The sequence below is a fragment of the Oncorhynchus kisutch genome, linkage group LG29 (genome assembly GCF_002021735.2).
Source record: "Oncorhynchus kisutch isolate 150728-3 linkage group LG29, Okis_V2, whole genome shotgun sequence".
In the NCBI taxonomy this organism is placed as follows: Eukaryota; Metazoa; Chordata; class Actinopteri; order Salmoniformes; family Salmonidae; genus Oncorhynchus; species Oncorhynchus kisutch.
In genome coordinates, this window is record NC_034202.2 from 4,440,452 (window position 1) to 4,453,575 (window position 13,124).

The window sequence follows — 13,124 nt, forward strand, 5'->3', positions numbered from 1 at the left end:
TCCCGCAGTTCTGTTACCGTTACAGCGAGGAAGTAGCTAGCTAGTGTAGCCAACCCACCACCGCATAGTGATTACCCTCACCGTAACGTTAAAATAACGCTACCAAAGCGGTGCTCGGCATTCGGGGGCGAAGGACACTGTGTTCCGGTGTCCTAACTAGTTTACAGCATTAATGAGAGTGGGCGCGGCAGGTAGTAAGTGACGCGGTCATGTAGCAAACGTGGTCGGCAGATAGACCCTGTTTGAATGATTTCACGTTGAATCCGTGTTAGTTGACAACTCAACCAACATGTAATCTAAACTAGACTTTGAACTGTCCAATAATAAGTAGATCACATGTACCTTATCTCTTACATAAAGAAAGCAGAAAATGTGTGCACCTCGCTCCTCTCCTACAAGGATGACGTAACAGTGTGACGCATAGCAGCACTTGAGTCGGACAGTGCGATCAGAAAGCCTGCCAGCCAGTTTACAGAAGAGACACACGGCGAGAACAGTCTCAGAAGGCAAGCAAGTTAAAAGCTAGTAGCCTACGAAAATCCTCGAAGTCGCGCAAAGTAAGTACAGTAGGCGCTTTCTAAAATTATTATTGCGTTATTTGAGAGAAACGCGCCAGTCATAGCTTGATAGACCGTGTCTATAGGTTGTCGAACTCGTGGGTATTGCAGTTTTCTTATTTGTCTAAATATATACATTTACCGGGTCCTTTATTTATTTATATATATATATATATAAGCAGGAATTATATGTTTTCCAGCCAAGTATAGGCTACCAGTAGCTGACACACATGATGCGCGCACAAAGCGCAATGCAAGGTCACGTGTTGGGTAGCGGTGCGTGGGTAACGTCACTGGGGAAACCAAGCCAGTAAAAAAAGCCATATTACAACCTATGTGATAATTGCGTTGCTTGCTCTATAACCCATTCGTTCATATGCCACAGTGATATACAATTGGCAGACACAACAAAAATACAACAGTCACACAGTGGTGGAATAAATTCAACCCCACATATGTTTGTTTCATCCCAAAACCGGAGAACAACATCTGTCTGGTGAGGTCCAAAGCAAATATTGCATGTAACAAACACTTATATGACCTGCAGCATGGTCAAGCAAGTTAATGTTTCTGACAACTACTGATTTAGAACCACAGAGACAGGAGCACTACCTTTCCAGCACAATTTCAACTTAAACATTAAAACATTATTCAATCAACAAGGATATACACTTAGTCTAATATAGTTAAAACAAACTTAAACAAAAACAATTTAGGCCAATCAATGTTGCGAAATAACATGTGGCTGGCTGTCTATGGTACGGATTTGTGTGTGTGTGTGTGCTCCAAAAAAACATATGGACCTACCCTATTGTAGACTAGAAGCCAATACCTCACAACATGAAAGACTGTCATACAGTAGGCCTGCTTTTAGTTTTGTTTAATATATTTTCAACGTGTTTATTTACAGTGCAGTGGTCCAAACAGAAGTGTGTACACACACACACAAACTAGCTTTATATTTGAATTGTATTTAATTAACGAGGTAAGTCAGTTAAGAACAAATTCTTATTTACAATGATGGCCTACCCCGGATCAAACCCTCCCTTAACCTGGATGACGCTGGGCCAACTGTGCCCCGCCCTATGGGACTCCCGATCCCGGCCGGTTGTGATACAGCCCGGGATCGAACCCGGGTCTGTAGTGACGCCTCTAGCACTGTGATGCAGTGCCTTAGACCTCTGTGCTACTCGGTCCCCTTTTAGCTAGTTGAAAAGCAAAGCACATGTGTGTTAAGTACGGAAAATGTGGGCAAGACATAATGCATATACATCTGGTGGACATTGGGCATAAAAGTATTCTGTATTGGCCATAGAGCATTTATTGCAATGCAGCCTCTGCAGAAGTCAGGGCATTCATACTTCTTGCAGAGCAGAGCTGTTGTGAAGGAAGTTGTCAAGGAAGTGAGTTTGTGTTTATACAGGACAGACCGCCCCCACCTACAGTAAACCAATCATGCCAATGCGGAACTATACGAAGCCCTCTGCATTGTTTCAACATTTGGGAGGTGCACAGAGCTTGATTTGGCCTCCGCATGCCTCTGGAGGCAGTTTCAAAGGCTTTTATTGACAATTACGTGAAGTTGATGTAGAGTCAATATTTGCAGTGTTGACCCTTATTTTTCAAGACCTCTGCAATCCGCCCTGGCATGCTGTCAATTAACTTCTGGGCCACATCCTGACTGATGGCAGCCCATTCTTGCATAGTCAATGCTTGGAGTTTGTCAGAATTTATGGGGTTTTGTTTGTCCACCTGCCTCTTGATGATTGACCACAAGTTCTCAATGGGATTAAGGTCTGGGGAGTTTCCTGGCCATGGACCCAAAATATCAATGTTTTGTTCCCCGAGCCACTTAGTTATCACTTTTGCCTTATCTTCTTGGATATAGGGGGCGCTCTTTTAATTTATGGATAAAAAAACGTGCCCGTTTTAAGCGCAATATTTTGTCACGAAAAGATGCTCGACTATGCATGGAATTGACAGCTTTGGAAAGAAAACACTCTGACGTTTCCAAAACTGCAAAGATATTATCTGTGAGTGCCACAGAACTCATGCTACAGGCGAAACCAAGATGAAACTTCAAACAGGAAATGAGCAGAATTTTTGAGGCTCTGTTTTCCATTGTCTCCTTATATGGCTGTGAATGTGCCATGATCGAGCCTAAGCTTTCTGCCTTTTTCCCAAGGTGTCTGCAGCATTGTGACGTATTTGTAGGCATATCATTGGAAGATTGGCCATAAGAGACTACATTTACCTGGTGTCCGCCCGGTGTCCTTTGTCTAAATTGGTGCGTAATCTTCAGCTGCAGGCATTTTCCCATGGGATTCAGAGGAGAAAGCACACTTCCACGAACGATATATCATCGAAGAGATATGTGAAAAACACCTTGAGGATTGATTCTAAACAACGTTTGCCATGTTTCAGTCGATATTATGGAGTTAATTTGGAAAAAAGTTTGGCGTTTTGATGACTGAATTTTCGTTTTTTTTGGTAGCCAAACGTGACGCACCAAACGGAGCGATTTCTCCTAAACAAATAATCTTTCAGGAAAAACATTTGATGAACATTTGCTATCTGAGAGTCTCCTCATTGAAAACATCCGAAGTTCTTCAAAGGTTAATTATTTTATTTGAATGCTTTTCTGGTTTTTGTGAAAATGTTGCCTGCTGAATGCTAACGCTAAATGCTACGCTAGCTATCAATACTGTTACACAAATGCTTGTTTTGCTATGGTTGAGAAGCATATTTTGAAAATCTCATATTTATTTCATTTCATTTGCGATTTTCATGAATAGTTAACGTTGTGTTATGGTAATGGGCTTGAGGCTGTAGTCATGATCCCGGATCCGGGATGGCTCGACGCAAGAAGTTATGGCAAGGTGCTCCATCATGCTGGAAAAGGCATTGTTCGTCACCAAACTGTTCCTGGATGGTGGGAAAAGTTGCTCTCGGAGGATGTGTTGGTACCATTCTTTGTGTTCTTAGGCAAAATTGTGAGTGAGCCCACTCCCTTGGCTGAGAAGCAACCCCACAGCAATGGCCACAGGATGCTTTACTGTTGGTATGACACAGGACTGATGGTAGCGCTCACCTTGTCTTCTCCAGACAAGCATTTTTCCTGATGCCCCAAACAATCGGAAAGGGGATTCATCAGAGGAAATGACTTTACCCCATTCCACACAAGTCCAATCCCTGTACCTTTTGCAGAATATCAGTCTGTCCCTGATGTTTTTCCTGGAGAGAAGTGGCTTCCTTGCTGCCCTTCTTGACACCAGGCCATCCTTCAAAAGTCTTCGCCTCACTGTGTGTGCAGATGCACTCACACCTGCCTGCTGCCATTCCTGAGCAAGCTCTGTACTGGTGGTGCCTCGATCCTGCAGCTGAATCAACTATAGGAGCTCGTTGGACTTTCTTGGGCGCCCTGAATCCTTCTTCACAACAATTGAACCGCTCTACTTGAAGTTCCTGATTATCCGATAAATGGTTGATTTAGAAGCAATCTTACTTGCAGCAATATTCTTGCCTGTGAAGCCCTTTTTGCGCAAAGCAATGATGACTGCACGTGTTTCCTTGCAGGTAACCATGATTGACAGAGGAAGAACAATTATTCCAAGCACCACCCTCCTTTTGAAGCTTCCTGTAACGCTCGTCCTCTTCTTCTGACGAGGATCGGACCAAAGCGCAGCGTGGTACGTGTTCATGACGATATTTATTCAACTCAGAATACTAAAACAAAAATAACAACGAGAATGATACGAAACGAAACAGTCCTGTCTGGTGACATACACAAAGACAGAAAATAATCACCCACGAAACACAGGTGGGAAAAGGCTACCTAAGTAAGATTCAACTAACGACACCAGCCTCTGATTGAGAACCATACCAGGCCAAACGCAAAACACAACATAGAAAAACGAAACGAAAACGAACAAAGACATAATAAAATAACTAAGGTCAGAACGTGACACTTCCAGTCTGGTTGTAGTTATTATAGGAATTATAGGACTATTCCCCTTTATACCATTTTAGTATTGCCAGTGTAACAGTATAGCTTCCGTCCCTCTCCTCGCTCCTCCCTGGGCTCGAACCAGCAACACAACGACAACAGCCACCATCGAAGCAGCATTACCCATGCAGAGCAAGGGGAACGGCTACTAGAAGGCTCCGAGCGAGTGACGTTTGAAACGCTATTAGCACGCGCTAACTAGATAGCCATTTCACTTCGGTTACACCAGCCTCATCTCGGGAGTTGATAGGCTTGAAGTCATAAACAGCGCAATGCTTGATTCACAACGAAGAGCTGCTAGCAAAACGCACGAAAGTGCTGTTTGAATGAATGTTTACGCGCCTGCTTCTGCCTACCACCGCTCAGTCAGATACTTAGATACTTGTATGCTTGTATGCTCAGTCAGGTTATATGCAACGCAGGACACACTAGATAATATCTAGTAATATCATCAGCCATGTGTAGTTAACTAGTGATTATGATTGATTGTTTTTTATAAGATAAGTTTAATGCTACCTTGCAACTTACCTTGGCTTACTGCATTCGTGTAACAGGCAGTCTCCTTGTGGAGTGCAACGAGAGAGAGGCAGGTCGTTATTGCGTTGGACTAGTTAACTGTAATGTTGCAAGATTGGATCCCCCGAGCTGACAAGGTACAAATCTGTCGTTCTGCCTCTGAACACCCACTGTTCCTAGGCCGTCATTGAAAATAAGAATGTGTTCTTAACTGACTTGCCTAGTTAAATAAAGGTATAAAAATGATATATACAAAAAAAAGAATCGGCCCCCAAAAATACAGATTTTCATAACAATTTCCGATTGTCGGCCCTAATTAATCGGCCATTCCGATTAATCGGCCGACCTCTAGTGTGTGTGTGTGTGTGTGCGTAGGTCTACTTGTGTGTGTGTGTATACGTGGAGGAGTGTGTGGCTGTAAGTGTGAATGTGACTACGGTCTTTTTTTTTAGCAGACTCTTATTTGCCATTTAGGCAGCCTGGTCTAAATACATAAATAATGATATATGATCCAGCCCATTTCATAAATGTGTTATATGTGCCCACAGCACAGGCTGGGTCAGTGGGAACTGGGAAGTATGCCCGTGTGTCTGTCTGATTATGTAATCTCTCTCTACACAGCCTGAGGAATATTTACAGGACTGGACCAAAACCCCCCTGAGACAACGAGTGAGAGAGATTAAAAGAAAGAAGCAGTAGAGAGAGGACACCCTGTACTCTGTGTGGCTCCTGGAAGAAGTTTCCTGTAGGCCCCAGATCCAGGATCAGCTGCCCCTCCTCCAATCTCAATCTTAATCTCAGGAGGGAAGCACACAACTGAACTGAAATCAGCATCTAGAGGATAACTTCCTCCTAATCCTGGCGTTTCCTGGCGACAGGTGTTTTTGATCTACTTCCAGGATTAGCGAGAGGAGCCACTGCTTATAGGCTACCATGCACCGCTTAAGGACTACGGTTGTTAGGCTACGGCCTATCGCGGCCCCCCAGACAGCCAAGAGCCAAACACAGGCCAGGTTGGCAGCTGTGGGAGGGGCTTTGAGGACGTTTCAGCCAATGAGGAGTTACACTGCGTCGGTGTCGGCCGAGCCTTTTCTGAATGGGACTAGTTCTAATTATGTGGAAGAGATGTACTACGCGTGGCTGGAGAACCCTAGGAGTGTACACAAGGTAGGAGACTGTGTGTGTGTGTGTGTGTGTGCGCGCGTGTGCTCGTGCGCATGGAGTTGCTTCCCAGGACTATGGCCTCTTTATGTTCAAAGTGCAGTGAGACGAGTTATGCAAACACCACGATCAATAACCTTTTCTCAGGGCAAACACACATGAGCGGATACACACTAGTGATGCGTTGGTTGACTCAACTCGCAATACCTGCGGTTATATCCGCGGGGTGAGCGGGTTTAGGGTCAAGAAATATTGTGTGGGCGGTTTTGAATAAAGAGAAAATAATGCATTAAAAATCCATAAATGTATCATTCTTGTGCAATTAATATCTATAGGCTTTTAGTTTTTTTTATCTATTTTTTATAGACATTTAGGTTTTTCTTTAAAAAAAATATCTGACGTTGGTGCGTAAGCCTAAGCTTTAGGGCCCTAACTGTACACAAGCCAAATACACAGCAATTGCCAAATGCTTTTGGGAGCTTGGACAGAAAAGTTTGATCCACTGAGGCAAAAAAAGACAATGCAGGAGTTTAATTCCATAAGAGAAAAGCTGTGAAATCGAGAGTTGAAAATAAGGAGAAGGGAAGGCCAGAACACTTGCCTAATGTTTGGGAAAGATGTGTTGTGTGGTGATTGTTAGGTGTTTTTTACATGGGATAAAATTAAAGACTAGAAAATGGTATATCATACGCTACAGTTGAGGAACAATGGAAAAGTAATTCTGCTTTGATAAATTTGTAATTTCACTTTTGGAAAATGGCCCTTGAATGTTTTACTTCACCTACTAGAGAGCACTTCTTTGTCTACACCCATTCAGCATCATTCACATCCTCTTTTTACATTTTTAATTTAACCTTTATTTAACTAGGCAAGTCAGTTAAGTACAAATTATTATTTACAATGGCCTACCCGGCCAAACTCAGACGACGCTGGGCCAATTGTGCGCCGCCCTATGGGACTCCCAATCACGGCCAGATGTTATACAGCCTGGAATCGAACCAGGGACTGTGGTGACACCTCTTGCACTAAGATGCAGTTCTTTAGACCACTGCGCCACTCTGGAGCTCTTAAGCCTTAGTCCCACCCATCTCTTTAATTATTCAAATTTGAGGCCATGTGAGTACAGAGTGAGTACGGTAGTGTGCTAAACAAATAATGACCATATCATATAGCTGCCAACATCTTAACTTTAGCTAATTTGTATTTGTTATTACAGGAAAATAAACTCACAACAAGATCATTATTTGCAAGTTATTGGCGAGCTAATTGCTTATGGTTGTGAGTGTGACGAAATAAATGCAGGTTATTCTACCAGAACATTTTAGAACTTGGAAACTGTCACTTTGGCCTAACGTTATATCCTAATTTGACTTTGGTGCAGGTCATGTTTTTCTTCACATTACCATGTCTGTTTATTTGTCACATACACAGGATACAGAAGATGTAAACGGTACAGTGAAATTGTTACTTGCATAGTGGACTATTTTTGTTTAGACATGCAGCTAGCTAAACAATGAACCATAATCCCAACTCATAACGTTACTACCCTGTATGAATCTGCTGGTAGCTAAAACTAACCAACTAGCCACGTTCAACGTTAGCTAGCTAGCTAACATTAGGCAATAACTAGCCATGCAAATGGCTCAGAGATATGAATAGTATTACTACACAGATCATACACGTAACGTTAGCTAGCGAGTCAGTCAGCTAACGTTAGCTAGCTAGCTAACAGTACAACGAGAACAACTTTCTGACAAAATTAGAAGTGTACAATATATGATATATAGCTTATAGACTTTCTTACCCGTGGATACATGGATGAATTCTTCTCCCTCTCTTTCACAGATGCCATGGTTGCCCTTAGTTCGAAGATGTAATCTGGAGACAGGTGTTTTAAATAACAGTCTTCTTCTATGTGTTCTCTTTTTGACTCCCTCCGCATTATTTGCATTAAAATTCCAGAATTGTATCCATCTCCTTAGCTATCATACTCTGCTTCCACCGGGCATTCCACTGATTTCAAAACATAGAAACACTTATGCAGTTCTTTGTAATATCTTTCAAAATAGCCACGTTAGAAAGGATTACCTGGGGGGATAAAATGACGCCGTAGAGAAAACACAGCATTTCAGAGAGCTCATTAGCATAGCTAACACAATTGTGGATCTGGTGATTCAAAAGATGACTGATAACATTACTAAAGGGATCGATGTCAAGATAGGAATGGTCTTGGAGGCAATAGCAGGCCATTCAGTCAAACTACAGAAGGTTGTCAAGCGTGTTGATGAGGCGGAAGGAAGAATTGCTACTGTGGTAACTTTAACTACATCAATGGACACTAGGATAAAGGCACTTGAGAAACAGGTGTGTGAAATGGCAGAGCACATTGATGACTTGGATAACCGAGGACGCAGATGCAATATCCGTGTGGTGGGACTCTTGGAAAATTCTGAATGGTCACGTTCAGTTAAATTCTTTGAGGAATGGATTCCTGGCTACCTACAAATGGATACTAAGGCTGGTTGTGTGAAGCTGGATAGAGCCGATCGCTTTCAAACATCGATACTCGGTCCCAACCAGCGCCCACGGCCAGTGGCTATAAAGTTCCACAACTTCACCGACAAGCAGCGTGTAATGGATGCGGCTAGATGCATCGGATCTGACGGTATTCAACGCCAAGGTCCAAGGGTCTCATCCTTCAACTCCACGGCGGTTGTACAAAGACGCAAGGTGTTTGATGAGGTGATTATGCAGACTTAAGAGTCTACATTGGAGATTTGACATGTTTATTTTTTCTGTTGTGGTATAGTTCGGGTTCAGGGTTCATATAGTTTGTTTTGGCTCGGTGAGAATGGGGAGAATTTAATCCATGGGGAAAGGTACCACCCTATCTTTTCAGTAGGATTCAGTCTGCATATTGGCTTGTCAAAATACAATGGCAGGTAACAGACTGTGTTTATGTACATGGAACATTAGAGGGAGCCATAACCCCATTAAAATGAAAAAAGTACAAATTAATTATTGATATTGCTCTGTTGCAAGAAACTTATTTGGATGATAAGGAGCATCTGAAATTGCAACAAGGGGGGTTTGGTCAAGTGTTTTTCTCAGTTTACATCCAGAAGTAGAGGTGTGGCAATTCTTATGAAAAATAACCTCCCACTTAAGGTGTTGAATTGTGTGAAAAATACTTTCGGTTGTTTTGTCATAATTTAAGGTACTTTACAAGGGCAGAACATTTCCATAATGAATATTTACTTCCCCCCTGCTCACCCCCCTGATTTCCTCACTAAGGTATTTCTAGACTTCTCAGAATTAAACTCAGTCACTGCAGTGATGGGATCGGATTTTAATTGTTTTTTGAACCCACTTATTGACAAGTTTCCCAGCAGCATAGCTTCACCCTCTCCTCAAGCTAGGTCGCTTAAAGCTATTTGTGATGATCTGGGGTATGCTGATGTCTGGAGAACCTTTCATCCCTCCAACAGAGAGTTCACCTTTTACTCTGCACCTCATGGATGTCAGACTAGAATAGATTACTGTTTTATGCCCAGGACGTCTTTGCAGACTGTTTTATCTGCTAGGATAGGAAGCATAGTCATTTCTGATCAAGCTGAGGTGATCCTGGACATAAAACTCAAAGGGTCACTTAATCCATCAAGACATTGTAGATTGAATACAACCATTCTGCAACGGCTTTCTTTAGGTGAAGTAGAGGCGGACCAAAATGCAGCGTGGTGGTTATTCATGTCCTTTAATTTATAAAGACACTACACATGAGAACTAACAAAAACAACAAACGTGAGAACCTAAAACAGTCCCATCTGGTGCAAACACAAAGACAGGAACAAGACAGGAACAATCACCCACAAACACACAGTGAAGCAAACTATGGTCAGGGTGTGACACATTCTTAAAGACCATACATTTACATCACATTTATTACAGTTTAAAGCATTTTTTTTCTATTAACTCTCAATCAACAGATAACCACTCGCTCTTTTGAGAAATCTGTAAAGGGTATGCCAGGGGTCTGATGATGTCATACTCAGCCACTAAGAGGTGGAAAAACCGTGAAAAGCAAAAAAACATTAGATGGTGAATTGGCAACTAAAGAGAAGACTACATAAACATTTCCACTCCTGCCCTATTAAAGGAAATATCAGTCTTTAGATCAACATTGATCTCCTAACACAGGATGCTAAAAAGAAAATTAGATTTGTCAGGCAAAAGCTTTATGAACATGGTGATAAACATGGAAAATATTTGGTGTAGCTAAAAAGAGAGCAGACTCTCAGTCAATTGCTACTATTACTGATTCTGATGGCAACCATTTAAATGGATAAATGAGCAATTTAAGACATTTTATTCAAATATTTATGCCTCAGAAGTGACAAATGATGGACCCAAACTAATGGAGGACTTATTTTCTAAGATTGAGCTCCCAACTATTTCCAAAGAACAGAGGTATCTCCTTAATGCCCCTATTACCAAGGAAGAGATCATGTTTGCAATTGAGAAACGGCAAAATGGTAGGGTCCCAGGACCAGACAGGTTTTGTAGTGAGTTCTATAAGAATTCCACGGCCTGATCCTTGAGCCATTGCTTGATATGTTTAACCACTCATTTTCAAATGACTGCATCCCTCAAACACTGAGGGAAGCTAACTTATCACTTATTCTCAAAAAGGGAAAATGCCCAGAGTCTTGTTCCTCATACAAACCTATTGCTCTTCTGAACGTGGATAGAAAATTGCTTTTTAAAATCCTTCCCACATGACTAGATGACTTATTGCCACTAATTGTGAAATGAGACCACACTGGCTTCATTAAAACCTGTTGGTACTAGGCAGTATTTTCATTTTTGGAGAAAAAAAAACGTTCCCGTTTTAGACGGGATATTTTGTCAGGAAAAGATGCTAGAATATGCATATAATTGACAGCTTTCGATAGAAAACACTCTAACGTTTCCAAAACTGTAAAGATATTGTCTGTGAGTATAACAGAACTGATGTTGCAGGCGAAAGCCTGAGAAAAATCCAATCCGGAAGTGCCCCAGGTTTTGAAAGATCTGCGTTCCAATGACTCCCTATTTGGCTGTGAATGTACCATCAACGAGCTTATGCTTTCTACATATTCCCCAAGGTATCTACAGCATTGTGACATAGTTTTACGCATTTATGTTGAAGAATAGCCGTAGGCGGCCACATTGTGTAAGTGGTCACATGGTGGCTCCGAGAGAGATTCTCGCGTAAAATACAGAGGTAACCATTACTCCAATCGGTCCTAGTGAAAAACGAATTGTCCCGACGGATATATTATCGAATAGATATTAGAAAAACACATTGAGGATGGATTCTAAACAACGTTTGCCATGTTTCTGTCGATATTATGGAGCTAATTTGGAATATTTTTCGGCATTGTGGTGACTGCAATTTCCGGGCGAATTCTCAGCCAAACGTGAAGAACAAACGGAGCTGTTTTGCCTACAAAAATAATATTTTGGGGAAAAATGAACTTTGGCTATCTACCTGGGAGGCTCGTGAGTGAAAACTTCCGAAGTTCATCAAAGGTAAACGATTTAATTTGATTGCTTTTCTGATTTCCGTGACAAGGTTGCCTGCTGCTAGCAAGGCATAATGCTATGCTAGTCTATGATAAACTTACACAAATGCTTGTGTAAGCTTTGGCTGTAAAGCATATTTTGAAAATCTGAGACGACAGGGTGATTAACAAAAGGCTAAGCTGTGTTCCAATATATTTTACTTGTGATTTTCATGAATAGGAATATTTTCTAGGAAGATGTATGTCCGTTGCGTTATGCTAATTCGAGTCAGGCGATGATTATGCTCCCAGATCCGGGTTTGAGAGTCACAAGAAGTTTTAAGGACCGTAACTTTTGTAATAATGTCTGTCGGCTTCTTAATGTTATTCAAGCCTACCAACTAAGTGCTGTGGATGGTCTTGTGCTCTCCCAAGATGCTGAAAAAGCATTTGACCGTGTGCAGTGGTCCTACCTATTCTTTGCTCTAACTAAATTCGGTCTAGGTGACAACTTTATGAAATCCTCAGTCTACTGTCCTTACTAATGGGCTAAGGTCAAAAAGCTACACCACACACAGAGGTACCAGACAGGGATGTTCTTTGTCCCCTCTCCTATTTGTGCTCGCTATGGAGGCCATCAGAGTAACACCTGCTATACAGGGTCTGCTCATTTGGTGACATTCATCATAAAATAAGTTTGTATGCTGGTGATGTTTTGATATTCAAACCGAAAATTTTTCCCCTTTGTTTTGTTATTGCATTTTCTCACCTGTCCCTAAATGTATTTGCTGCTCGAGAGAAGTAGATGAAAGAGAACTTTACCAATGTCAAATAGATTGAAGCATTCTATCGATGTGTGACATAATTTCTGGTGAGCAAGTGTTTATTTAGTCTACTAGGGCAACAAGTAATGACAGAGAAGCTGCATGTATAGTATCTAATTATAGACAAGTTGACTTAACAAATCCAGAGTGGCACAGCAGTCTAAGGCACTGCATCTCAGGGCTAGAGACGTCACTATACAGACCCTGGTTTGATTCCAGGCTGTATCACAACCGGCCGTGATTGGGAGTCCCATAGGGGGGCGCACAATTGGCCCAGTATCGTCCGGGTTAGGGTTTGGACGGGGTAGACAGTCATTGTAAATAAGAATTTGTTCTTAACTGACTTGCCTAGTTTATTAAAAGGTAAAATGTAAAAAAAGCTTGTGAATATGTGAATAGGATGTCATTCCAGAACAGATTTGTTCCATGTGTTTTGTGAGGTTGTTATTTATTCTCAGTGTCGGGAGGCCAGAGAAGAAGGTTTCTGATTAGGAACATTAGTTCATGGCAACGTGTT

The 13,124-nt window shown here is 41.8% G+C and overlaps 1 protein-coding gene across 4 annotated transcripts in view; it reads left to right on the top strand.

Moving 5' to 3' along the window:
* Nucleotides 1-401: 401 nt before the first annotated feature.
* LOC109873776 (2-oxoglutarate dehydrogenase, mitochondrial) overlaps nucleotides 402-13,124 on the top strand; it is a 56,622-nt gene continuing 43,899 nt past the window's right edge. For 2 of the 4 annotated variants that reach the window (XM_020465480.2, XM_031809114.1), the window contains exons 1-2: nucleotides 403-557; nucleotides 5,701-6,246. In XM_020465480.2, the coding sequence (XP_020321069.1) occupies nucleotides 6,013-6,246 (234 nt within the window). In that variant the 5' untranslated portion in view covers nucleotides 403-557; nucleotides 5,701-6,012. Of the gene's footprint in view, nucleotides 558-5,700; nucleotides 6,247-13,124 lie in introns of all 4 variants that reach the window. The other 2 variants (XM_031809116.1, XM_020465482.2) reach the window with 2 other exon arrangements.